Source organism: Perognathus longimembris, chromosome 1 (assembly GCF_023159225.1).
Source record: "Perognathus longimembris pacificus isolate PPM17 chromosome 1, ASM2315922v1, whole genome shotgun sequence".
NCBI lineage: Eukaryota > Metazoa > Chordata > Mammalia > Rodentia > Heteromyidae > Perognathus > Perognathus longimembris.
In genome coordinates this window covers 77,983,797-78,011,370 of record NC_063161.1, presented here as the reverse complement: position 1 = coordinate 78,011,370, position 27,574 = coordinate 77,983,797, and the positions used below count along the sequence as shown (strand labels likewise).

At 49.3% G+C, this 27,574-nt stretch overlaps 1 protein-coding gene and 1 long non-coding RNA gene across 2 annotated transcripts; one reads left to right on the top strand and one right to left on the bottom strand.

The window, feature by feature from the left end:
- The first annotated feature begins 2,219 nt into the window (after positions 1–2,219).
- On the top strand, positions 2,220–26,146 carry Eif3b (eukaryotic translation initiation factor 3 subunit B). The gene is made up of 19 exons (XM_048330274.1): positions 2,220–2,771; positions 8,214–8,406; positions 9,639–9,758; positions 10,050–10,107; positions 10,537–10,665; positions 10,874–11,031; positions 13,177–13,308; positions 13,396–13,462; positions 13,838–13,884; positions 15,272–15,482; positions 17,301–17,373; positions 19,259–19,381; positions 20,893–20,971; positions 22,116–22,254; positions 23,705–23,830; positions 24,208–24,285; positions 25,054–25,162; positions 25,272–25,387; positions 25,724–26,146. The coding sequence occupies exons 1-18, from the start codon at positions 2,297–2,299 to the stop codon at positions 25,373–25,375; spliced, it is 2,421 nt and encodes an 806-aa protein (XP_048186231.1). The 5' UTR covers positions 2,220–2,296; the 3' UTR covers positions 25,376–25,387; positions 25,724–26,146.
- Positions 16,386–17,026, bottom strand: LOC125339275. The gene is made up of 2 exons (XR_007208521.1): positions 16,642–17,026; positions 16,386–16,415 (listed from the first exon to the last, which is right to left on the bottom strand). It is a non-coding gene; the product is annotated as an uncharacterized LOC125339275 (long non-coding RNA).
- Positions 26,147–27,574: the final 1,428 nt, after the last annotated feature.

Sequence of the window (27,574 nt, the reverse complement as noted above, 5' to 3'; positions counted from 1 at the left end):
TCATACCTGTAATCCTAGCTACTCAGGAGGCTGAGATCTAGATCTACCTGCGGTGGAATTGTGTTCAAAGACAGTCCGTCACAGCTCTATTTGCAGAAGGCATTGCCCCAGCCAGAGCTTTCAAATAGCTTGGGTCAGATTTTCTACCATCAGGGGCATCAGTGAATTCTAGCAGCAATTTTCACCCAGGCAAGAGAGGGAGCACTTCCCTTGGTGTCCCAGCAGATGGCCTTTGAGTGTAGAAAACACAGTCCTTTATTTGCATAATGAGCTGTCCTGTAATTGGTTAAACATGGTCCCTTATGCAAATTAAAGACTTTGCAATTGGTGTAAACATCCTTACCACACCTCTTCCTGGTTGCTTAAGCAAGCCAGGTCTGCTCTTTTACTCAACAACCCAGAGACACTTTCCTGTGCTGCCCTCTGGTGTTTCGACTTTTGGTGGAATAAAGGATTCCCTCCATTGGTCTTTCCTGGCCTACTGGATTTTTATGGTGAATAGAGAAGTAAAGCTAGTAAAAGGTCTGGATATAGCAGAGAGTAGTGGCAGTGGAGCTGGCAGCAACATGGCAGGAAGTTTCACAGAGACCACAGAAACACCTGAAAACATCCTGGAGCTGCCAAGATCCAAGGGCTGAGAATCCCAACTTTCAAGCTCGGAGGTGTAACACTAGCTACTGCAAGAAGCAGATTACAGTAGGTTATGGTGCCTTGCCATGGTCAATCAAAGCCCAGCTTAATAATAAGCCTTCGACTTGCTTAGTCCTGGCCCAGGCCTGGAGCTGTTAAGTCTAAATCTCAGTATTAGAACTGTAAACCTCTGGGTCTGTCAGCCCTGTCCATTCGTTTTTGGCCCTCAAGGGCAAAGTCTGCCAAAGTCTGCTAGATGATCTACTCTATTCTAAATCTCTCTTCTCTTTCTCCTTTCCTTCCTTGCTTTTTGTTTCTATTGTTTTTTCTCAAGGATGGCCCTCCACCACTTGAGCCACATCTGCAGTCCAGGTTTTTCCTGGTTAAGTGAGATAGTCTCCAAGTCTTTTCTGCCTGGGCTAGCTTCAGACTTATCCTAGGCATGAGCCTGGGTGGCTGCTGGTGTGTTTGTGTGTGTGTGTGGTGTATGTGTATATGCCAGTGCTAGTACTGGACTTTCGGGGCTTCTCACTCTCACTTGGCTTTTTCCGCGGAAGGATGGCGCTCTCCCACTTGAACCACCACAGGGCTCCACTTTCATGGCTGGTCGTTTTTGTATGATCGAAACACATCATAACAGCAGATGTTGTACTTCATTCATCCCAGAAAAAAAATCAAAATGATAAAAGGCAGAGACAGACGCACACACACAGGCACACTCGCATACACACACACACACACAGGCACACACACACACACACACACACACACACACCCTTAAGGGCAAAGTGTAAGGAGGACTCCCGGTAGAGCCCGCAGGCCCCACCTCCGCCCGCGCCACGTGACCGAGCTCTCCCGCCCGCGAGGGCGCGGTCTCGCGGACTAAACCACTATTGAATGGCCGTCAGCACTGGGCCAGGCAGGCTTTTGGTTGCTGTAGGAGGAGACGGCTTAAGTCCCTCGCTTACGACTTCATGTGGCACCATGCAGTCGTCTTCGTAGTATCGCTGTTCACCTGTGGCTCGCTACGAGTTCCCCGCAGATTTTGGACCCTTCCGTTCTTTGGCTTCGTCAGTGGACGAGTCTAAAAACAGACACGTCAAGGGTGGGAATGTAAGCCAAGCGGTGTCGGTTTAAAGGCGAAGATAGCATAATCAGAGTCGTCTGTTGAGCTTTCAGGTTTCTGTGGTACTGGATTTTTTTTTACTTCGTTCTTGTTTTCATCCAATTTCGTACATGAAAATGACTTTTGAAGTCTGCCTGGTAGGACCTCAAATAGTTCAACCCTCTCCCCGCAGCGCCCTCTGGGAGAGGGAAAGCAGCGGCTGCCATCTTGGACCGAACCATTCGATAAAGAAAACGAGATGGTGATGGCTTCCAGTGAGATAGTAACTGCCCGTAATAAAACTTTGATGATCGGATCCAGTACTTCTTATCACAGATACAGAGCTGTCGACTGTCATTAGACACCTTTCCTCTCATCTGAATTTCTTCTGGGCCATTCTGAGGAATCGGGGCGTGGGTCTCCCCCCCTCGCCACATCTTGGTACAGCCCTGCCCCAGTCGCCTGCACATGGCTTCGCGCTAGCCGGCGCGCGTTGCATCCTGGGAGTCGGAAGCACGGCGGTGGCGGCCGTGGTGCCGGGAGAGAGACCGCGCGAGGCCCATGCAGGACGCGGAGAACGTGGCGGCGCCCGAGGCGGCGGAGGAGCGGGCTGAGCCCACGCGGCAGCACCAGCCGACAGCCGAGCCGCCTCCCGGGGAGGAGTCGGCAGGGCCCGGCTCACCCGGGGTGGCGCGGACCGCGGACACTGACGAAGAGACGGCGGCCGAGTCGGAGCCCGAGGTGAGGGCCGAGCGGGCGGAGGAGGCGGCGGCGGCCCCAGACGGGGCGCCCCCGCTGCGGCCCCCCGAGGAGACCGCCCAGAAGGCCGAGACCCCTGCCTCGGCCCAGGCGGATGGTCCTGGGGAGCAGGCCGATGAGCAGCCCGCCGATGGCCCAGTCAATGCGTTGGCTGAGGAGGCGAGCAGTCCCGAGGCCGGCGCGGCCGAGGCCGAGCCGCGGGTGGTGGAGAACGGCGAGGCAGACGAGCCTTCCTTCAGCGACCCCGAGGACTTCGTGGACGACGTGAGCGAGGAAGGTGAGGGGCGAGAGTGTGGCCGAGCTCGGTGGAAGGATCCGCGGCCCAGGCACCAATCCGGCGAGGGTGTCGCGGAAGTCACCTCGGCCGGCAGCCAGGGCTCGGGTTTGCTGCCTGGGTCCTCTACTCTCTTCCTTCAAAGAGAGGGGCCGGGAGATGCCATTCGGGGAACTTGTAGCACTAGCGGGCGTTTGGGGATCGTGAAGGTGGAAGAATGGGGCGTGGTGGAGCTGGGGCGCCGGTTTGCCTAGAGTGAGGCAGCTGTGTGTAGACGTGGACGCTATGGGTGGAGGTGGACACTCTGCTGTCCCACCCCAAGGACCCATCGCTGGCCGGACAATCAGGGATAATCGAGAGGGACAGGTCGTGAAGAGCTGATTGACCGTGTTCCCCCTCTAGAGCCAGATACGTCTTTCCAGCGATATGCTTAATAGGACAGTATCTGGCCAAGCTGGTCAAATTCTCATCTTGCTTCTCTTTCCTCCCTTTTTATTTCCTGTCTCTGTGTCTGTCTGCTCCCTCTCTCGAGGGCAGGCCATCATAACTTGTATTGAAGATTGCTTTTTAAAATCATAGCCTTGCTACTTTTTCCAGACTTTGAAAATAATATATTTTGGTGGTTTTACAGGCATTACTTTCTCCCTCCAGTCTGGGAGCATGCCTCTGAAAATGACTTATATTAATAGAACTCCTGAGCTTTAGCTTTTTTAACTCCCTAGGCTGAGTGCACAACCTTTTTTTAATGTCTCGACTAAAGTAATATTAAAGTTGGGAGAAAAATTAAAATATCACTTAAAAGTCAAGTTTGGGTTTTGAGACTCGTTTGAATTTAGTTACTTACAGTTTAGATTTTTTTTTAAGCATTGTGTAAGCCTTTCATAGGTGCTATTGGGGATTTGTCATAGAATTGAGGTGTATTACATTTAGGATATCAACATGAGCACAGGTCACACCCCCCTGTATGCAATGCTTATGGGTCTTCTGAGCCCACAACCCTGATGTGAGCATTGTTGGCAGAAGTGACACGGAGGTGGCTGGTCCTAGGAACTGGAACTCAGGTGACCAGCTTCCTTTGGGCCACCAAGATGGGGAAGTCACAGTGTCTCTGTTCTTTTCTAGATGGACAGAATCTAGGAGCAGCAGGATGGTGTCTGTCTTGTCTCCTGCTCTGTCATCCTTCTCTTTAATGATTCTGCTGTCTTTGTTGTGTGTTTAGACAAATATGGGGTCAAGCTTTTTAACACCAATGTCTGACTCACCAGATATTTTTTATTTGTCTCCTGGGAGTGGTGGTACTTGCAGCAGGCCAGGGTGGTAGGGCAGGAAATCCAGAGCACCAGGCCAGTCTGGGCTACACAGCTACGTCCTGTCTCACTTTGTGTAGTTACATCTTTTATTCCTTCCCTAGGTGTGAGCAGGTTGTTAAAGACTACGTAGATGCCTTGAGCTTATGGAAAGGAATCCACAGTTTGTATGCAAGCTGAACTTTTTATTGTGAGCCTTGTAAATTCAAATGCAGCTCAACAGGCCACTTAATTGTATGGTGAACATGTTCTAAAGGAGATCCAAGGATTTCACTACAGTTTGTGTAATGAGGATGCCTGGCACTGATGTTACTCTTAAACCTCCCCCTTCCCTCTCTTCTTTTTTCCTGGTTTCTATTTGAGCATATTTAATGTAAGTGACAAGCACTTTTTTTCTCCCTTGCCCTGGTATTTGGAATGAGCCCAAGAACCTTGACTATTCTAGGAAAGCACTTAACCACTGAGCTACCCCTGTACCCTTTTAATCCTGTAATCCTAGTTACTCTCAGGAGGCCGGGACCTGGAGGATTGTGGATTGAGTCCAGTCTGGACAGAACATTCCATGAAACTTCACATAAAAAGAAAACAAAAACAACATACACATAATTTTGAGATGAGGTTCAGTAAGTTGTTCAGACAGACTTTGAACTTGGAATCCTACCTCATCTTTGTGAGTAGCTGAGATTACAGGTGTGAGCCACCAAGTGTGGCTCTTTTTTTTTTTTTTTTTTAAAGCCATGTGGCTTGAAGTCAGGGCCTGGGTGCTGTCCCTAAGTTCTTTTACTCAAGACTAGTGCTCTACCACTTTGAGCCACAGTGACACTTTCTGGTTTTCTGGTAGTTAATTCAAGATAAGAGTCTCATGGACTTTCCCTGCTCTTACTGGCTTTGAACCATGATCCTCAGACCTCAGCCTTCTGAGTAGCTAGGATTACTGACTTGAGCCACCATTGCCTAGCTAATATTTATCTTTGTTAACTGGGGGTAGGGTTTGTATCATGTGCATATTTAGAAGATGAGATTTGTTGCACTTCTCGTGCTTTTTAAAAAAAAAATCCATGCTGGAGCTTTATGATTACAAACATGGAACCTGAGACAAATCTCAAAACAGCAGTGGATGGTGCTTACTGAGTCACAACTATTCCTAGAGCTCTAGTATACTTTTCCAGACCCATTTGTGTGTGTGTATGTGTGTGTTACCCCCTTTCTTTAGACAGTATACTCTTCCACTTTTCTTACTCTCTGATCATTTTAATGGAAATTAGTTGATTTTAAGGAAGCTGAGTGCTGAAGTTTTTGTGTTTTAAAAGCAAAGGATAGGGCTCAGAATGTGGTTTAGCAGTAGAGTGCTTGCCTAGCATGCATAAAACCCTGGGTTCGATTCCTCAGCACCACATAAACAGAAAAAGCCAGAAGTGGTGCTGTGGCTCAAGTGGTAGAGTGCTAGCCTTGAGGGGGAAAAAAGAAGCCAGGGACAGTGCCTAGGCCCTAAGTGCCCCAGGACTGGCAAAAAAAATAAATAAATAAAAGCTAGGCTCTAGTGACTCACACTTGTAATCCTAGCTATTCAGAAGGCTGAGATCTAAGGATCAGGTCTGAAGCCAGCACAGGAAGAAAGGCCAAGGAAACTCCTAGCTCCAGTTGGCCACCAAGAAGCTGGAAATGGAAGAGCACTTGCCTTGAGCAAAAATGCATAAGGAAAGACCCCCCAAGACACAGACACACACACACACACACACACACACACACACACACATACACACACGAGACATAAACTAACATGTCACTTTTTTTTTTTTTGGCCAGTCCTGGGGCTTGGGCTTGAACCCAGGGTCTGGGGCTCTGTCCCTGAACTTCTCTTTGCTCAAGCTCAAGGCTAGTGATCCACTACTTGAGCCACAGAGCCACTTCTGACTTTTTTTTTTTTCTGTTTTTGTTGTACTGAGGAATCAAACCCAGGGTTTCATGCATGTTGGCAAAACACTCTACCACTAAGCCACATTCCCAGCCATGTCACATTTTTTTATGGTATGATTGTAGAAATAAAATAGCAAACTACTATCTTACTTGCCCCACATACTGTTCTTTTTTTTTTTTTTTTTGGCCAGTCCTGGGGCTTGGACTCAGGGCCTGAGCACTGTCCCTGGCTTCCTGTTTGCTCAAGGGTAGCACTCTGCCACTTGAGCCACAGCGCCCCTTCTGGCCGTTTTCTGTATATGTGGTGCTGGGGAATCGAACCCAGGGCCTCATGTATACGAGGCAGGCACTCTTGCCACTAGGCCATATCCCCAGCCCCCCCACATACTGTTCTTAGGCTTTCACAAACTCCTGCATTTCCGCCCAACAACCTTGTCAAGTGCTCATTGAATCACACAGCATCACTAGCAAGTGCCTTGCTATTTCTATACCACTAGGAAAGACTAGTTGCTGCTGTTGCCGCTGCTGCTGCTACTGCTGCTGAACTCAGTATTTCTAGTCCTTTACTTTGAATGTAACTCTTCTGCCCTACGTTTGACTGCCAACCAGGTAGTAGTGATGCAGTATGTAATAGGGCTTGGTACTTACTCTTAGCTCCTGGTTCCTGGCACCCCCCTAGTAACCTGGGGACCTTCAAAGTGATAGGTTTCTAGATAGCTTGTTGAGTACCAACTACCTGATTAGAGGATTGGCATTTCCAATGCCACCCTCAGCCTCTGGGGAGGGGAAAAGAGGAAGATTGAGTCTATAGAGTCTTTTCACTAATGGCCCATCACTAATGAAGAGTCTCTGGGGGATAGAGAGCCTCAGTGTAAGGTTACCTCCAGGATGATGGGAGGGGCTGGAGGACAGGATCGGTGTGCTGCACTCCTCCCCCACCCCCACCCCCAAAAGCAGGCCTCTACTTACGCAGCTATCTCTTCTTTTTTTTTCTTTTGTTTGCACCAGTCCTGGGCCTTGGACTCAGGGCCTGAGCACTGTCCCTGCCTTCTTTTTGCACAAGGCTAGCACTCTGCCAACTTGAGCCACAGTGCCACTTCTGGCCATTTTCTGTATATGTGGTGCTGAGGAGTTGAACCCAGGGCTCATGTATACGAGGCAAGCACTCTTGCCACTAGGCCATATTCCCAGCCCACAGCTATCTCTTCTGAGTCCTTTGTAATGACCCAGTAAGGGAAGTCAAGAGTTCTCCTGAGCTCAGTCAGATGCTCTAGCTAGCTCTGGCACACAGTGCTGGGACCCCTGCAGAGGTAGAAGGTCTCCAGCCTTGCCCATTTGCTTTTTCCTTCTCTGGTGATAATCCAGCTGTTCGCCTGCACTAGAAAGTGGGAGTGGATCTGGAACTGGAGGGTGGAGGAAACCAGTGTCTTTTTGTGCTTCCCTTTTAATTGTCTTTATTCTTCCTCCTCCCTGAGTACTTTTAGTAATTTGTACTCACTGAAACAAAAGTGCTTTGAAGGTATGAGGCATGTAAATATTTACTTATTTGCTAAAATCTGTAAAAAGCCTACTTCAGAGTCCTGTGCAGTTGATACCAGGATGGGATTTTCCCCCAGATGTTGCCTTAAAGGTTTTGATTTCCAGAGATCTTTGGAAGATATGGTATTAGATGATGCTCCAGTTTTCCTTGTTTGCATTAGCATATTAAAGACTTTTGTTCTTTCTTTCCTTTATTTGCCAGTCCTGGTACTTGACCTCAGGGCCTGAGCACTGTCCCTGGCTTCTTTTTGCTCAAGGCTAGCACTCTGCCACTTGAGCCACAGCGCCACTTCTGGCCATTTTCTGTATATATGGTGCTGGGGAATCGAACCCAGGGCCTCATGTATACGGGGCAAGCACTCTTGCCACTAGGCCATATCCCCAGCTCCGACTTCTGGCTTTTTCTACATATGTGATTGTGAGGAATCCAACCCAGGGCTTCATGTATACCAAGCAGGCACTCTACCACTAGGCCCTATACCCAGCCCCCTTTTTGTTCTTTTTAAGTTTTCCATTATTGCCAGAAGCTGATGCTTCTGGGATGCTTCTGGTCTGGGATTGTGACCATTGGAGTCATCTTTCAAGTTAATTTCTGAAGCAAACTAGGATGCTATTTCTTCTTGGAAGTGGATCCAGTGTTTTGAGTGAATGCATTCATGTGTCTTTCATTGTGCCACCACAGAGTTACTCGGGGATGTGCTGAAAGACCGGCCCCAGGAAGCAGACGGAATTGATTCTGTGATTGTGGTTGACAACGTTCCTCAGGTGGGTCCTGACCGACTCGAGAAACTAAAAAATGTCATCCACAAGATCTTTTCCAAGTTTGGGAAAATCACAAATGACTATTACCCTGAAGAGGATGGAAAGACAAAAGGGTGAGTCACCCCCTTGTATAAGTAGCATTTGCATCCCTTGGTGTCATGTCTGCCTGTGAAAGCACGGGGGACACCTGCTTGCAGGATCTCATGGGGTATTTACCTGGCACTTGGCTGGGAGGAGATAGGAGGGCTCTTAGTTTGTGGAGTTGTGAGTTGGTCCTTAAATCTCTCATGCAGTTGGTACCATGTATTGTGGGGAAAGACACCAGCTGATCCTGAGACTGACAGGATTTCAAGGACATTTTTCTCTCTTTTTGTGTGTGTGCTGGTATTGCTGATTAAATTCAGGGCCTTGAATTCTTGCTTGGATTTTTGTTCAAGGTTGGTGCTATAGCCACATCTTAGCCATGCCTCCACTTTTGGCTTTTTGCTGGTGAAAATTTCTTTCCTGATGCTACCTAAAATAGTATATACTTTTAATTTTTTTACCAGTCCTGGGCCTGAGCACTGTCCCTGGCTTCTTTTATTTTGCTCAAGGCTAGCACTCTACCACTTGAGCCACAGTGCCACTTCTGGCCATTTTCTATATATGTGGTGCTGGGGAATAGAACCCAGGGCTTCATGTATATGAGGCAAGCACTATTGCCACTAGGCCATATTCCCAGCCCCAATAGAATATTTTTTTTTTTTTAACGGTTTCATTGGCTGCTTGGTGGCCAATAAAACTCCATAGTTTAGAGTGCAGTTTGAGCTGCAGGAATAGCTTACACTGTAGAGCATCTACCTAGCAAGGCCCTGAGTTCAAACCCAGTACTGGAGGGAAAAAAAGTGTACAACTGGGGCTGGGGATATAGCCTAGTGGCAAGAGTGCCTGCCTCGGATACATGAGGCCCTAGGTTCGATTCCCCAGCACCACATATACAGAAAACGGCCAGAAGCGGCGCTATGGCTCAAGTGGCAGAGTGCTAGCCTTGAGCGGGAAGAAGCCAGGGACAGTGCTCAGGCCCTGAGTCCAAGGCCCAGGACTGGCCAAAAAAAAAAAAGTGTACAGCTTGGTAAGATTTTCCATATGTATGTGTCATGGGCCATAGCATAGGTTAAGACAGCAGACATTTCTATTAATGTTTCTGTAGTTTGTTATAATAATGTGAGAGATATGGATCTTCTGGGTGTGATTTCATTCTGTTTCGGGGCAGTGTTTGGCCAGTGTTAGTCAGTATGACTACAGTGCGGACACGAACACAGGTATACCTGTGTACATGTGCACATCAACTCCCTACTTCTCTCAGGTACATTTTTCTGGAATATGTGGCCCCTGCCCATGCCGTGGATGCTGTAAAAAATGCCGATGGCTACAAGCTAGACAAGCAGCACACGTTCCGGGTCAACCTATTCACCGACTTCGACAAGTGAGTTCAGGCTTGCCTGGGACCCATGCGGGTAATGTGAAATGAGACACTTGTGGGTGACATGTGGACCTTCACTGGGTGCTACTGGCCTGGGGATTTCTCATACGGTGTTGGCCACATTAGACCAGCAGTGTTACATCTTTCCCCCTGCTCCCTGCCAGCAACAACTCTTACCAGTAACCAACAAGCGAACATATATCCTTTCCTGCCATGGGGGTAAGCAGGGAGGGCACAGTGCTGTGGGCCTCACCACATCCAGGGAATTGCTCATCAATGCCAGTTCTCTTCCAGGTACATGACCATCAGTGACGAATGGGACATTCCAGAGAAACAGCCTTTCAAAGACCTGGTAAGTTGTATAAAATCTATGTCTCCACAATTGAAAGGAATGCTGACTGTTTTAACTTGAAGTTAGGATTTCTATGAGAGTTAAAGATGTCATCTGTAAGTGCAGTTAGTTACAAATGAGTTCTTTGTTTAAAAGAATGAAATAGAGCCAGGTGTTGGTGGCTCACACCTGTAACCTTAGCTACTCAGGAGGGTGAGATCTGAGGATCACAGTTCAAAGCCAGCCTGGGCAGAACAAGTCCATGAGACTCTTTATCTCCAATTAACCACCAGAAAACCAGAAGTGGCACTGTAGCTGGAGTGGTAGAACACTATCCTGGAGCCAAAAATCTTAGAGATAGCACTCAGGCCCTGAGTTCAAGCCCCATGACTGACCAAAAAAAAAGAAAAAGAAATGGTGTTATGTCTCGTTTCTTTTTTTCTTTTTTAGGGAAATCTGCGTTACTGGTTGGAAGAGGCAGAATGCAGAGATCAGTACAGTGTGATTTTTGAGAGTGGAGACCGTACATCCATATTCTGGAATGACGTGAAGGATCCTGTGTCAATTGAAGAGAGAGCGGTGTGTATCAGCAGAACTTACCTTCTGATTTTCATGAGTGGCACTTGACTTCCATGAGAAACTCAGGAGAGCAGGTGGCTTGCTTCTTCTGAGGTTCCTCTTTGAAAACAACTAAGTTTTGAACTGTTTTTATCTTGAGAAGTGCACGTAGACCCACCGGGGAAGGCTGGGTCTTGGTGTACTAACATTCCCCTTCCCCTCTTCACAGAGATGGACGGAGACATATGTGCGTTGGTCCCCGAAGGGCACCTACCTGGCTACCTTTCACCAGAGAGGCATTGCTCTCTGGGGGGGAGAGAATTTCAAGCAGATCCAGAGATTCAGCCACCAAGGGGTCCAGCTGATTGACTTCTCCCCTTGTGAAAGGTGAGCTGAGGGCAGGGAGAAGACACGTACCTGGACTCATATGGATAACTTTTTGTGTGTGCCAGTACTGGGGCTTGAACTTCCAGCTTGGGAATTATGTTATCCCTTAGCTTTTTCATTCAAGGCTGATGCTCTACCACTTGCCATAGCTCTACTTCCTGCTTTTTGGTGGCTAATTGGAGATAGGGGTCTTGTGGACTTTCTGGGCTGACTTTTCAAACTGGGATCCTCAGATGTCAGCCTCCTGAGTAGCTAAGATTACAAGTATGAGCCATTGGCACCCAGTAAGAACCAGGTATCTTCACCCCAAGTGTGCATTCCAAGGAACTGGAAGCTGAGTTGTACAGCCATGCTGTGGTCACTAATTTTGTAAATTGAGTGTTGATTTAGCACTTGATTTCAGGTACTAGCATATTCCAATGTCATTGTGTGGTGCTATAGTGTGACATATGCCAGTCAGGGTAGGATCTAGTCCAAGGGCTAAATCATTTTTATGGCAGTCCTTTTTCGTGGGAGGATTTTATTTACTTGTGTATGGGTAGCAGGGGACAAGAAACCTGGAAAGAGCCCCCACGAGGCCACAGAGTGACCCTGAGCTCTATGTGTCAGTTGCCCAGGGCCCACCTCAGGTCCTTCCTGCCTCTAGTGCTCCCTCTCAGCCCTGGCTGTTGTTGCTGTTGCTGGTTATGCAGCAGGAGACTTGGTACCCCACACTGACCGCGGCCTGCTGAGAGCTCTCTGTGTCTAGTGCTTCTACGTCGAGTACAGCTTAGCAGTGTTACACAGAAAACTGACCAGGGACACAGGGTCAGTGTCCTTTATCAGTTCAGGACCAGAAGTGGATTTGGATTGGGGTTTTCTTAAGATTTCATAATATTTGGCCATGTATAATGAGATAGTTTGGGATTAGAATCCAAGTCTAAACTAAGTTCATTCCTATTTCTGGAGTAACTGTTATTGTTTGTGATGCCAAGCATCAAACCCAAGACCTTGAATAAAATAATATGACAGGCAAGTACTCTGCCACTCATAAAAACATTGTCATGAACATTGCTGTAGGTGATTTGACAGTGTCTTTAATGTGGCTTTGTTTTGGTAGGGCTCATCTCATAAACCACAGTAGGGTAGTTTCTCACCTGTTTTGTCACGTTGGTCCTCAAAACCTTATCTGTTCACATGTCTTTCTGTGTACTTGAACTGGATCCCTGGTGCAGAAGGTGTTGAATGAGTGGGTGCATGGATGCTTTGGTTGTGTGAATTGCAGGGGCAAAGTCTTATGTTTTCATTAAGACTTGCTTCCTGGTGTCTGGTTTCATCTGGCTGATCAGCTAAAGTGCTAGCAACAGACATGGCAGGGCAACTGCAGGGCTGCTCCCCACTTTTCTGTCCTGCTTCCTTCCTTCTGCCTTCCCAGGGGTAGGCTGACCACGATGTGTGCACCTTGTGAAAACAAGGCACAGGCGTGGTGTGTGCAGACAGCAGCGTTCATGATTGCTGGGGAAGTCCCTAGACGCAGGAGTCCCCCTGGAAGGATACTCGCCATAGTGCCATATGTGGCCATCTGTTCTATTTACCTTGTTAGTCTTAATTACTCCAAGTGAAGCTCCTCCTTCTAGGTCTGCCCACTTAAGCAGAATTGTTTGGGATGTCACTTGGTGGAAGAACCATTCTGTGACCTTTGCACAGAGGCCACAGAGTTTCCCCTAGATTTGCTATTTCAGTCCCCTCTCACCTCCTGCCCTCCCATTTGATACTGAGATTTGAACTCAGGGCCTAGCACTTGTTAAGCAAGCATTATACTTGAGCCGTGCTCCCAGTCATCTGCTTCCTGCTTTGGGGGAGTGTTGTGTGGGGAAAGGGCCGACTCCAAGAGTCTCAGCTGCTTGTTATGGCAGGGCATCATGCCTGTGACCTATAGTGGTCTGTGATTTAGCTTCGCATTCACCATGTGCACATGGAGAGGTGACCCTTTTTCAGGAGGGTGCTATAAGCTATTAGCCAATGTGGTGATGCGTGCTTGGGGCAGATACAGGAGTATCTTGTTCCATGCTAACCTGGGCTACATGGCAAGACCCTTAGACACACACACACACACACACACACACACACACACAGAGCTATATTGAGTGTTTCCCTCTCTTACAGATACCTGGTGACTTTTAGCCCCTTGATGGATACTCAGGATGACCCTCAGGCCATCATCATCTGGGACATCCTTACTGGACACAAGAAGAGAGGTTTCCACTGTGAGAGCTCAGCCCACTGGCCTATTTTCAAGTGAGTAGACCTATTCAGACAGTGGTCTCTGTGTATAGCCTTTTCCCTTGTTGGTGCAGCCTGGCACATCTTGCCTTGTCTTCTCAGATGGAGCCATGATGGTAAATTCTTTGCAAGGATGACACTAGATACCCTTAGCATCTATGAAACACCGGTGAGTGACATGAGCCATCTGTGGGTGAATGGCCTGGTGATTGTGTGCAGTCGGCATTGCTTTTGCATGAGGGTCTTCCTTAATTCTGCTCAAGAAGGCAGCAGGACAGCTCTTGCAGCCTTTCACATGGGGATGGAGCCTCTGAGCCCCGCCTGCCCTGGCTTCTCTTGTGCTGCTGCAGGAATGAGGCTCATGCAATGGCATTGGAAGTGTGTGTGTTTTGCTATTCACCAGCATTGGCACCCTCAGTGTATCTATACTCCCCAGGCAAACTCATTGCAGAATCTTAGTGCTGCTGGTTCTTTGAAAATGTTGGGTCTATAACTGAGACAGTGCCTGGCTTTACCCAACTATGACTCTTGTGTTTTTGGACAGTCTATGGGCCTTTTGGACAAGAAGAGTTTGAAGATCTCTGGAATAAAGTAAGTCAGTGTTTCTGTCAAGTTGGCATGCATGTGCTGTGCCTGGAATAATATCCCAGACTGGTCAGCTTCACACCAGATTTGTTCCTCTCTCTGTGGAGACAAGGCATCTGACGGGCTTCCTTCCAAATGGGCCTTTATCCTCAGCTCTTTGGGGCCTTACAAGCATACAACCTGTTCTCAAGGTCCCTAACACATGCTGTCATTCTGGGAGTTAGAATGGGGATTTTGTGAGGCTCTCACAAGGCACTGTTCCCTTTTCCTGAGAACAGAAGCCAGTCCTGAAGACCAGAGTCTTACCTAGCACATGCCTGTCTTCAACTGCAGGCATGTGGGTAATGAGTCTTCTGCTGCTCTGATGACCTACAAGATGCCAGGGACTATTGGCTCAGCCTTGGTGCCCTGGTTTCTGTTTATCTGAAGATTCTGGGAGCTGGGTAGGCCTGGGATGGTGATCTGCCAGCGTCCAAGGACACTGATGTGGCAGCTTTTGTATTTTACATTCTTGGGCACAGTTTGGATTTGTAATTAAAAATAAAACTGGGACACTGACTCAGCAAATGCAAGCTAGAAAGCCACCTGTAGTGGCGTGCTCTTCTGTCTCTGCTTTCCCAAAGACTGAGGAGAAAGGAATATTTATTGGAGCCCATGATTTGAGGACTGTTTAGGCAACATGGTGAGACTGCCTCAAAGAAAACAAAGTCAAACATACAAAGCAAAACAAGGCCTGGTGCTGGTGGCTCTTAGCTATTCAAGAGATAAAATTGTAGTTCCAGGCCACTTTGAAACACAAAAGGCTTAACAGAAAAGGCTAGGTATAGTGATGTGTGTGCCAAAGCAAGCCTGGCTCAAGTGGTAGAGTTACCTGCCTGGTGAGCACAAAACCTCAAGTTCAATCCACCCACACAAATGTACAACACAGATAAAGATGTTTCTTACTTAGGTCAATTCACAGATTGCCTGTTATAGTACCTATCATGTGGAGCAGCTTCACATCAGGGATTACTCTGATTTTTCTGTCTTCTTACACCTTTGTCTTGGGACTAAACCATAGCTGACCTTTAGACATTGTGGAGCTAGACAGCCTCAGCCTTACTGTGCATGTCACTTGTCTTCAAGACATGGCAGTGAGAGTGTGTGCTGGGGTGCTGCATAACAGTGGGGAGGATGAGCAATGTCATTGTTCATTTCCTTACAGTCAGGACGAGCACCCTGGTGTATGCAGCAGTGCTTGGCTCTGCACTAACTGTGGGGGGGTGGGGAGGTGGTAGGGCATCGGTGTGCCAGGACTAAGCTTTCACCCATATGGAGCTCCTCTGTCCTCTTCTGTTCTCCAGTTATGTAGTCCTGGTAGTCTTGGTAATAGTACATGTTCTTTATCCCACAGAGACTTCTCTTGGTCTCCTGGTGGTAATATAATCGCCTTCTGGGTCCCTGAAGACAAAGATATTCCAGCCAGGGTGACCCTGATGCAGCTTCCCAGCAGACAGGAGATCCGAGTACGGAATCTGTTCAACGTGGTAGACTGCAAGCTGCACTGGCAGAAGAATGGAGATTACTTGTGTGTCAAAGTCGATAGGACTCCCAAAGGCACCCAGGCAAGTAGATGCTGGTGGCATGCATTGCCTTCTTCAGGGCACATTGGCTTGACTGGCCCATTGCAGGAGGTGGTGGATGTGTAAGTAGGTCTGGCCCCACCTGACATTGCGTATACAGGTGACACTGTAGTTGAGGGGTGGAGGTGGCCTCCCCAAGAAGGCCTGAATCTGGGCTCACTGTTGAACCAGAGACTGAGATAGAGGCTTCTCCTCCATCTTAATCCTTAAGCATGGTAGTGTCTACACCCAGCCCCTTTCCTGTCACCTGTTAGAAGGGATGTATTATTTTCTTTTTAGACAGTAGTATTCTTGTGGCTTAGTGGTAGAGAGCTTGCCTAGCATGCATGAAGCCCTAGGTTTGATTCCTCAGCACCACGTAAACTGAAAAGGCCAGAAGCAGCACTGTGGTTCAAGAGGTAGAGTATTAGCCTTGAGCAAAAAGAAGCCAGGGACAGCGCTCAGGCCCTTAGTCCCAAGCCCCCAGGACTGGCCAAAAAACAAAGCCAAATAGAGTCATTTAATTCTTATTTTTAAATGCATCGTTTTTGCTTTATTTTCTCTCTCTCTTTTTTTTGCCAGTCCTGAGGCTTGAACTCGGTCTAAGCATTGTCCCTGAGGTTCTTTGCTCAAAGCTAGTGCTTTGAGCCACAGCACCATTTCCAGCATTTTCTTTTTACGTGGTACTATGGACTCAAACCCAGGGCTTAATACATGCTATGCAAGCATTCTACCACTAAGCCATATTCCCTGCTCCTCTTTTGGGGTTTTGAGACTAGGGTGTTAGGATGTTAGAGCGGGTGTTTCTAGCCCATGCTGGTCTCATACTCACAATCCTCCTACCTCTGCCTCCCAAGTGATGGGATTAGATTTGTGCATCACCATGCCTCCCCCCCCATTTTTTTCCCCTTGGTACATAATTCATGTCCCAAAAAACTTAACCCTTAGGCTGAGAATATGGCCTAGTGGCAAGAGTGCTTGCCTCGTATACATGAAGTCCGGGGTTCAATTCCCCAGCACCACATATATAGAAAACGGCCAGAAGTGGCGCTGTGGCTCAAGTGGCAGAGTGCTAGCCTTGAGTAAAAAGAAGCCAGGGACAGTGCTCAGGCCCTCAGTCCAAGGCCCAGGACTGGCCAAAAAAAAAAAAAAAAACCTTAACCTTTAGAGTGGTGGGTCAACTCACTGATCTTAGGGTTGACCTGGGGCTTCCAATGCTAATTCCAGAGCATTTCGCCACCCTGGAAAGATGCTCCATGTGGAAGGAAACACGTTCTACTCCTCCACATGCCCTGGAGCCCTCACTGCCCAGCCACCAGGCTGCACACCTTGTTCTAGATATGTCACACAGTGGAGCATAGTCTGGCTCATGCAGGTTTTTACTCCCCCCATTTTCGTCATTCTCCACATTGTAGCATGATAGCATTCCCTCCTGTTTGTGGCTGGGTAGTGTTCCATTACATGGCTGCATTGTATGTGTGTTGGTGGGCATTTACTCACATCTGTTATGGTATGTGGTGTAGTGCTTTCTGACACAAGGGCTCCCTGTCCCCCCGGCCCCAGTCCCGGTCTCCAGCGTGCAAGTGTGGGTCTGTGGAGCAGCACCCTTGGTGTAGAAGTAGCCAGTGAGGGACAGTTCTGTGATAGGCCGGTGCCAAGTGACTTACCAGCAGCCAGGAGTGCTTCCTCAACAGTTCCAGACATGTGGCTCACTGCTGTGAATGCAAGCTTTTATGTCGTCCTAATGTCCTTCAGGTCTTTTCCTCATGCTTTAAAATTTCCAGAATGTCACTCTCCCCTGACCTCTTTCTTTGTTAACAGGGTGTTGTTACAAATTTTGAAATCTTCCGAATGAGAGAGAAGCAGGTACCTGTGGATGTGGTTGAAATGAAAGGTACGTTGGTTTTGGTCAGTTGTAGGGGAGTGGTCCTTGGTGCTTGGTTTTGTTTTTTTGTTTATGTTTTTGGTGCTGGTCCTGAAGCTTGAACTCAGGGCCTAGGTACTTGTTCCTGGCCTTTTTCACTCAAGGCTAGTTCCCTCCCACTAGAACCACAGCTCTACTTTCAGCTTTCTTGGTAGTTAATTAGAGAGATAAGAGTCTCACAGACTTACTTAAGCAGAGGCTGGCTTTAAACCGCAGCTCAAAATCTTCAGCCTCGGGACTGGGGATATAGCCTAGTGGAAAGAGTGCCTGCCTCGGATACACGAGGCCCTAGGTTCGATTCCCCAGCACCACATATACAGAAAACGGCCAGAAGTGGCGCTGTGGCTCAAGAGGCAGAGTGCTAGCCTTGAGCGGGAAGAAGCCAGGGACAGTGCTCAGGCCCTGAGTCCAAGGCCCAGGACTGGCCAAAAAAACAAAACAAAACAAAACAAAAAAAATCTTCAGCCTCCTGAGTAGGTAGGATTACAGGTTTGAGCCACCAGAGCCTAACTAACCTCAAATAGTTTTTTTGTTGCTATCTGTTTTTGGTTTTTGTTCCCATGAGATTTGTACTCAGGGCCCGAGTGGTTTCCCTGAGTTTTTGCTCAAGGCTAGAGCTCTACTACTTGAGCTTAGAACTCTACTTCCAGCTATTTGGGTAGTTCATTGAAGATAAGAGTCAAACAGACTTTCTTGCCTGGACTGGCTTTGAGAACCATGATCCTCAAATCTCAGCCTCCTGAGTAGCTAGGATTACAGGCGTGAGCCACCAGCACCCAGCTCAAAGAACCTTTTAATAACAATTTATAGGTATAGAAACAAATGAAGTAAGTGTCTAGGCACCCAGAGGATTAGTGACAATTGACATATGGTAACGTCCAAGAGTTTTTTTGCACAGTGAAATTAATCACCAGAACCAAGGGACAACCCACAAATTGGGAGAAAAGCTTTGGTAGCTGTCAAAGTTATACAAAGAACTCAAAAAGTTAAAGCAAGGGAGTGAACAACTTTATCAGCAAATGGGCGAGTGAACTGAGCAGGCAGTTCTCAAGAAGAAAACAAATATAGATGATTAATAAAGACAGGGAAATGTGATCAACATCCTTATCCATAAAGGCAGTGCAAAGCAAAACCACACTGCAACCATAGTTGCAGCCATCAAGAAGACAAGGAAGGGCTGGACGTTGGTGGTGATCCTAGCTACTATAGAGGCTGAGATCTGAGGATCACAATTTGAAGCCAGCCCTGGCAGGAAAATCTGTGAGATTCTTATCTCCAACTAACCATCAGAAAACCAGAAGTGGAGCTGTGGCTCAAAGCAGTAGAATGTTAGCCTTGAACAGAAAAGCTCAAGGATAGTACCTAGGCCCTGAGTTCAAGCCCCATGACCAACAAAAAAACAAGGATAAGCTGGGCACTGGTGACTCCCAAGAAGGCCTTAGGGGGTGGGCTGGGAGTATGGCCTAGTGGCAAGAGTGCTTGCTTTGTATTCATGAAGCCCTGAGTTCAATTCCCCAGCACCACATATATAGAAAACGGCCAGAAGTGGCGCTGTGGCTCAAGTGGCAGAGTGCTAGCCTTGAGCAAAACAAAGCCAGGGACAGTGCTCAGGCCCTGAGTCCAAGGCCCAGGACTGGCAATAAAAAAAAAAGAAGGCCTTAGGGGCCCAGCTAGGGGTAGTTTCACACTCAGCATCCTGTGCAGCTCAAACTGGAGGAATCTGGTGATGTGTAACTTCACTGTTGTCTTTTCTATGGTCCCTTCAGTGAATTTGGAGCTCAGTTGAGTAACAAACACCATCACTGATGAAAATGTCCCTGCTATGATTACCTAGGGGCTGGCTCTTCTCTTGCAGAAACCATCATAGCCTTTGCCTGGGAACCCAACGGCAGTAAGTTTGCCGTGCTGCATGGAGAGGCTCCTCGGATCTCGGTCTCCTTCTACCACGTGAAGAGCAACGGGAAGATTGAACTTATCAGTAAGCAGCCTGACCCATCTCGGCCCTTGCAATGTAGACAATGGGATGTAGCTCGTTGCCCATCAGTGAGAGAGTGGCTGGCCTAGGGACCCTGAATTAGTATGAAGAAGTCTACCGTGGGCTCCAGTGATACACAGAGATAGTGAGGCTGGGCGGCCTGGGGGAGGGAGTGCTTCACATCCACACATACCTCTCCTGGCTCTTGCTGTTCAGAGGGGAGCCATCTTCCTCTTGAGCTGAGGCTATTGTCTGGGTGGAAAGGGGGGAGGCAGAGGTGGCTCGATGGTGAGTGTATCCCCTACCTCCCAGTGTTGCTCCATTGGACGGGGTTTCACTCCCAGCATGGGATACCTACTGTGCCTTCCCAGGTCAGCATGCACAGGGCTCTCTGCACACTTGATTTACCCACGATGATGGCTTCACAGCCATTCCTTTAATCTGCAAAGTTATTCTGGGCTCTTGAGGGCACTTTGTGTGCTCCTGGTTCATCCAACAAGACAGGCTGTCCACGCCCACCCTGTACACACACCACAACTGTGACCCATTTGGGACCTAGGAACCCTAGGAAAGAGTGGCTTTCCCCAAGACAGTTGGGTAAGCCGTCTTCAGAGCTTAGCAGTTTCTGTAATACAGTTTCTTACTATTATATTGATTGTATTAATAACTGTCTTGGATATAAGTAGAATAGGCCATTACTGTTGATCAGAAAACAACTTCTTGATTATATGGCTGGCTCAAGTGGTAGAGTACTTGTGGTACTGTACTTGTGGTAGTGTACAAGTGGTAGAGTGGGTTCATGCCACTACTTGGCTGGCCACTAAAGTGCAGTCTCCTGCAGTCAGCCAGGGAGAAAGGCAACAGTTGACTAAATGCCTGCAAGCTGTTGGCTCTGACAGCCTGGAAGTCTAGACAGGACTGGCCCTTAGCAGTCACCTCCCCAAGCTGGTTTTATGAATTTGTACTGGGGATTCCAGTTAGGGCCTTGTGCTTTCATTTGGCTTTTTCTCTCAAAGCTGGCACTCTGCCATTTGAGCCAATACCTCCATTTGTGCCAATACCTCCATTTGTGGCTTTTTGCTGGTTACTTGGAGGTAGATCTCAGCCTCCTGATAGCTAGGATTATTGGCATGAGCCCCCGGTTTCTGACTTAGGAAGTTTTATGAGCACACAAAGGGGTTGCCCTTGGTCTTGTTGGGGTTACATCTCTCCCTAAGAGAGACAATGCCCTAATGAGTACTTCATGTCAGGAATTCTTTTTTGTCAACTGTCTTGTGAGATTAAAAAGACAGTATGTACTTCCTTCAAAGTATCCCAGTGGGTTTGTTTTTCCTTTTCTTCTTCTTTGAGGTATGTATCCCAACTCGTGAGATAGTTTTCTCGCATCAGGGGTGGGTCTGGTGTGATTTGTGCCTGTGTATGTGTGTGTGCCAGTCTTGTGGGCGAGCCTGGCACTGTATCTTGGCCATAGAACTGTGGGTACATGGTCCTCACTAGCTTGGCTTTTCTTTCAGAGATGTTTGACAAGCAGCAAGCCAACACCATCTTCTGGAGTCCCCAGGGGCAGTTTGTTGTGCTCGCTGGGCTGAGAAGGTGGGTCATGGGGTCTCTGTGTGTTGGGGTAGGCTAGAGCCAGCTGCCTACCCTCACCACTGTGCCCTCTGGGTAAATAAGGACAGTCCTCCCTCCTCCCCCCACCCCCAGCTTCCCTCATGTGAAATCCCAGGTCCTTGTGCAGCACAGAGCCCCGGTTGACAGCCAAGACTGTGCTTCCCTTGCTCCCCACCATCCTGGCTAAGCATGGGGAGAAGGTCCCTGTCACTTCCCCCCTGCTATATCGCAGATGGTTGCTGTGGTTTTGGAGACGCCCTTAGCCTTGGGCGGCACTAAAGAAGCCGTAGCACTACAGTATGCCCATGCACCATAGTGGCACACTGTTTTGAGGTGGTTGCTCGGATTATTTGCCTGTTAAACATGGGGTGAGGGGGCTGGGGATATGGCTTAGTGGCAAGAGAGCTTGCCTCGTATACATGAGGCCCTGGGTTCAATTCCCCAGCACCACATATACAGAAAACGGCCAGAAGTGGCGCTGTGACTCAAGTGGCAGAGTGCTAGCCTTGAGCAAAAAGGAAGCCAGGGACAGTGCTCAGGCCCTGAGTCCAAGGCCCAGGACTGGCCCCCCCCCCAAAAAAAATGTGGGGTGAGGATGGGAATGTAGCTTATTGGTAGACTGCTTGCCTAGCATGCCTTAAGCCCTGGGTTCAATTCCTCAGTACCACATAAACAGAAAAGGCCAGAAGTGGCACTGTTGCTCAAGTGGTAGAGTGCTAACCTTGAGCAAAAGAAGCTCAGGGACAGTAGCCCTGGAGTTCAGGTTCCAGGACTGGTGGAAAATTAAAAACCCAGGCACTGGTGGTTTACACCTATATGCTCAGGAAGCTGAGATCTGAGGGTCGCAGTTCAAAGCCAGCCCAGGTAGAAAAGTCCATGAGACTTATCTCTAATAAACCACTCAGAAAATGGGAAATAGTGCTGGGGCTCAAGTAGGTAGAGTGCTAGTTTTGAGCTGAATAGCTTAGGGACAGTGCCCAGGCCCAGAGTTCAAGCTCCATGACAGATTAAAAACAAAAAACCCAAAATATGGGGTGAGCTGGCCCCCAGCTCCCTGCAGCCCCCCCACCCCCACCCCGTGCCTCTCAGGGCCAGTGTATGACATGGCCCTGTGCTATGTCCACAGCATGAATGGGGCCTTGGCGTTTGTGGACACCTCTGACTGCACTGTCATGAATATCGCCGAGCACTACATGGCCTCCGATGTGGAGTGGGATCCGACTGGGCGCTATGTGGTCACCTCTGTGTCCTGGTGGAGCCATAAGGTAGGGACTCAATGGCCCAGACCTACTGTCCTGGGTTCTCAGGAGACTTGAACCTGACCTTCTCTGACTTTGACTCCTTTATTTTTCTCCTGGGGCTTTTTTATCTTGTCTTTCTGCATGCTAGATATTCTACTGTTAATCCATGCCCCCAGCTGGTCTTCACCAGTTCCTTGGTGATGGGTCTCTCTTCCTGCCTAGGCATGCACCCAAGCTGCCATCTGACTACTATAGGCTTCCCATTCTGCTGGGATTGCAGGGGCAGGCCACCTCGTCCAGCGTCCCTCTGTGGAGATGGGTCTCGACTTCTCCACCTAGTCTGGCCTGAAAGGGTGATCCTCTGGTTCTCTGGCACCCATCCTGGCTTTGATTTATGATCTCATTATACTGTCTGGCCAGAGTTAAGGGTGCTGTGTGTGAAAGTGGGTGGAAGATTCAAGGGTGGCAGAAGGCAAGCCGTGCTCAGGAGTAGCACCTTTGGTGGGTGGGGCCTTCTTACACCTTGCTGGGAGGGAGCTGTCTGCTGTAACCTCTCAGAGGTCCATGACCTGGAGCCTGTCAACTTGTGTCCAAAGGGCTGCGAAAGCACAGAGCCACCTCCCATACAGTGCCTCCTGCCCTCTGTGGACTCCTGCACCCAATGGGGATTTCATCTCCCTAGGATATCTTTATATTTTATGAATCCCCCCCCAATACTAATACTAAATTCAGAGCCTTGTGTTGGAGGCATGGCTTAGTTGGTTGAACACCAGCCAGTGAACAAAAGCATCAAATACCAAGTTCAAGTCCTGGTCTTGAACCTAAAATCAAAACTCAGAGCCTCACCCTGTCACTGAGCTTTTCAGCTCACAGCTGGCTGTCTACTGCATGATCCACACTTCTGCTTCCTGATGACTATTTTCGCTGAGCTATTGATTCAGTCTGCACATGTGAGGTGGTCAGGGGTTCTATGCAGTGGGGTTAACTCTTAATAAAGGGAACTTTCCAAACATAGGGAACCGTGCCTGGGGTAGCAATTTCTATGATCAGATAAGGGTGCTCTGGCCACACCCTTGTCCATGCCAAGCCGAGTACTGCCCCGGCAAGGCCTGTCCGCTGTTGTGGGGCCCTTGGTCCTCAGAGTGCAAAGGCAACTATGCAGTATGGGAATCAGGCTCTCCTTCATCGGGAATGTCCTGCAGTGTGAGATGAGGTTGGCTGACTGCACCATGTGTAATGACAGGTGGTTCAGTTTCTAGCACAAGGTTCTTGTTCCAGACAGTGGCTAGACAGGCACGCATGTGAGTCCTAACCACAAAGTCTATAGTTGATTGTGTCTCCTCTTTGCTACCTGCCATGCTGTGAATTAAGCACAGTGAGGGCAGAGACTACATCCAGAACATGGTTGGCAAGTGGGTTGGCTGTAAGCATTGAAGGCACTTGCCCACTCAAGGTGCCTGCTGCCCTTTTATAGGTGGACAACGCTTATTGGCTGTGGACATTCCAAGGGCGCCTACTGCAGAAGAATAATAAGGACCGCTTTTGCCAGCTGCTCTGGAGACCACGGCCCCCATCGCTCCTCAGCCAGGAGCAGATAAAGGTTGGCAGCCTGGCCATGCACAGGCATGTGGGAGGAAAGCAGAGCACCCCGTTGAGGGAGCTGGGGGATCAAATGGAAAGACTGGTCCTAAAGGATGGAGGTGGCTTCCACCACCCTGCAGGTGGTGTGGGGAGGTCCACACGTGATGCTGGATGGGAAATGTCCTTGTGGGGATTTGCAGAGCTGGGGAGGGGTGTTGTTGTTGAGAGCAGTGGGGTAGGGGGCAGGCAGGGGGTGGCGTAACTGGCAGTTAGGGCAGAGTGAGGCCCAGGGAAGGTGCAAGTGCCAGGCTGAGGGGTCCTCACCAAGGAAATCACCTCACCTGCAGCTGAAGCTGCTTGCATGCTGTGCAGTGCTGAGTTGGGTCTTTGTTTCAGCAAATTAAGAAGGATCTGAAGAAATACTCAAAGATCTTTGAGCAGAAGGATCGCCTGAGCCAGTCCAAAGCTTCAAAGGTTAGTCTCTGTCCACCCTGGCCCTGACGGGAAGGTGCCCTGTACTGGGCAGGCCTGGAGCAAGGCCGCTGTGCACCATGGCTCCCCATGTTGGTGATTAGCCTTTCTTCTAGAGGTGGGAGGATCACTTTGCTACTTAAACCACCACCCCTTTTGGTTTTATTTTTAAATGTCATCGCGTGCTTAGGTTTATGCTTATCCTATTTGTTTTCCTCATAGCTAGTCGGATAGATGCACACCCACCACACTTGGTTTTTTGTTTTTGTCCATCATAGGGATTGAACTCTGGGCCTAGGCGCTGTCCCTGAGCTCTTCAGCTCAAGGCTAACACTCTACACTTTGAGCTACAGCACCACTTCCTGCTTTCTGGAGATAAGAGTCTCATGTACTTTCCTGCCTGGGTGGGCTGGCTTTGAATTGTGATCCTCAGATCTCAGCCTCCTGAGTAGTTGGGATTGATTATAGATGTGAGCTACCAGCGCCCTGTGCACACTTGGTTTTTATGAGTTGAGATGAGTTCTAGTGAAATTTTGTCCAGTCTGACCTCAACAATGATTCTCCCAGTCTCTGCCTCCTGCAGAGCAAGATTCACATGTATGAGCCACCCTGCCTGGTTCATAGAGTCCTCTTAAATGAAGTCTTTGAGAGGTTGTCTAGCTAGGTATAGGCTACTGATGGCAGGATATTTCTTCTTGGTTAAGCAGACATAACCTGAATGTAGGTGGGGTCTGTGTTGGTTCTGTAACTCACTCCCAACTTTACATATAGGAACTGGTGGAGAGAAGGCGAACCATGATGGAGGATTTCCGGAAATACCGGAAAAGGGCCCAAGAACTCTACATGGAACAGAAAAATGAGCGTCTGGAACTGCGAGGAGGTAAGTGGAAGGTTCTGGAATTGTTCAGAGACAAGGGGTGTCTCTACCCTCAGGCTAGGCTGGGCCAGGTGAGTGCAGTGCCCAGGACTAGCCTAGCCTTTGTCCTTAGGGGTGGACACTGATGAACTGGACAGCAACGTGGATGACTGGGAGGAGGAGACCATAGAGTTCTTTGTCACCGAGGAGGTCATTCCTCTTGGAAACCAGGAATGAGCAAGCGCTGTGGTGAGATCCTCTTGGGGAATGAAGGGCTCCTTGCTGCCTCTGACCAAGTCATCAGGCTCACGGGAGCATGTGGACCAGGCTGTGGTCAGGGTCCCCAGGTCTCCCCGCATAGCAGTGGGGAGGGAAGAGTGGGGTGGGCTCATTTCTGTCCTGGGCCTCTGCAGGAGTCCTTCCATGGGAAGCACCCCACATCCTTTGTGAACTGAAGCAGATCTTTTTTCCAGCCCCAACATTGCAGTAGTTCTGCCCCTGCTCATGGGCTGGGTCATCAGTGGCTCCTGTTGTGGCCCCCTGGCACGTGGCAGGATACAGCATTGACTGGTGGTTCCTTTGCAGTGTCACTGTGCCCTGCCCTGGAACCAAGGCCGTCCTGTACAGAAAGCAGCAGGGCCCCTGGACCTCACCTGTGCGTGCTGTGGACGTGGGCACCCCTGGGCTCTTCCACCCCGACACAGCCTTGTGCCTTTAAAGCCCTGGTGTCCACAGTGGGGTTCTGGCACTGCTTTCAAGTTTTCTGTTTGGGTTTCCTCGACCACCACGTTCACTGTATGGACTCTGCAGTGCCCTGCTGACTCCTTTCACTCCTGCTGCCCGGGACATGGCCAGGGCTTTGTCCAGCTCAGCGTCTCTTCCACCTGCTGTCCCCTGCACCGGCCAGTGCCTGGTTCTGGAGAGCAGATACCTGCCCCGGACATGCCTCGGCCAGCCAGAAGTGGCTGGTTCTCTTTGCAGGTGAACATGCAAATAAAAGAAAACCTGTATGAAAAACCTGTCTTTCTCCTCTCTTTGCATGGAGATAGCCGCCTTGCCTCAGGTGCCTGCCTGTCCCATCAGCAGTAGGGTCACCCACACCTGGCCTGCTACCTGCAGTCTGCCTCCGGCTCTCTAACCACAAGTTAGGCTAGTGGGTCCCTCCCCATCAGTTTCTCACTTGTTTTCCTTGAAAACACCTGCAGTTGAGCTCACGTGTAAATCTCTGTAGTTAGTGCTTCTGTGAAGGGAGTGACAGCAGTGTGATTGCACCTGGGTTTTCCTGCAGCCTCCTGTTCTCCACCCAACCTTGTGAAGCTCAGTGGGAAATGGGGGATCTACAGCCAGGGCCCCAGGAGAGGAGTACTGGCCCTTGGAATGCCACACTGAGTCCTTGTCTGCAGCACTGCGCTCGCCCTCCATCATGATCCTTGGGTCCCAGGGTTTCTTGAGACACCTGGCAGACGTGACCTGCCTTTTGCTCACCCCACCCCCAGCGCAGATCTTCAGGATTTACTCCCCAGTCCTTCCAACTGCATAGCATTCTCTTTTCATGGTTGAGAAGCAAAACTTTCAAACTTGCCACTGTTTGAAGCATCGTTGTAATTGGTTTACATGATTTGTAAATAAAAGGATTTTGGAAACCTTTGGTGCTTGCTGTCTCCTGCTGTGGACCTGGGCCAGACCTCTGCTCCTGGTGGTCAGGCACTGGGGCCTGCATGCAAGGTTCTCCTGGGATGCTTGCCCATGGAAGAGGCTTGGGTTGTTAAAGGGTGACCTTGGTTTCTCACTGGTGGGATTGCTGCCTCCCAGCACCAAGGAAGAGGACTGGAGTAGAGGTTCGAGTAAGCAGCCAGGTGCTTGGGCTTTTGATACCTGTGGTGGTGGGGGGGTGGGTAGGGACAGGGAAGGACCTTGTTTGTGTCCAGGTGAGATCCTAGTGCCCCCAGTGGGGAAAGGAGTGCAGCATTGAGGCAGTAAACACCTGACTCACCTGGCCCGCCTTGATCAGGCAGGCCTGGTACACTGATACCCTAGCTATTCAGAAACTTGAAGGTCATCTGCAAAGGGCATTTACAGCTGCCATTGCTTCTCCTGCCTTAGCTGTAGTGGCCTGTCACCTCAGGAAAGCCCCAGAGTCAATGCCCGGCCAGCCCTGGCGGACCACAGGGTGGGGCGGGGGGGAGGGGCCTCCACACTGAAGAGCTGGTACAGGACAGGTATCAGGCAGGGTGGCTGTGGCATTAGGTGAGCACTTTGGGGTTCCTGGCCCCTGTGGCTCATGTATCAAGGACGTGGAATCAGGGCTGCCTTTCATGGCCCAGCTCAAACTGCAGGCTCCGTGGCCCCAGTGGGGATTGGCCCAGCCCCACCCCTATCCTCAGGGACTTCGCTGATGTCACCTAGGCGGGGCGGGGCTGGGCTGAGACGACTCCT

Bases quoted from the DNA above. Each gene is read 5' to 3' on its own strand.
- Eif3b (XM_048330274.1), top strand. From the start codon at position 2,297: ATGCAGGACGCGGAGAACGTGGCGGCGCCCGAGGCGGCGGAGGAGCGG. The intron at 11,032-13,176 runs GTGAGCTGAGGG...CCTCTCTTACAG, and splicing joins GACTTCTCCCCTTGTGAAAG to ATACCTGGTGACTTTTAGCC. The intron at 13,463-13,837 runs GTGAGTGACATG...GTTTTTGGACAG, and splicing joins TTAGCATCTATGAAACACCG to TCTATGGGCCTTTTGGACAA.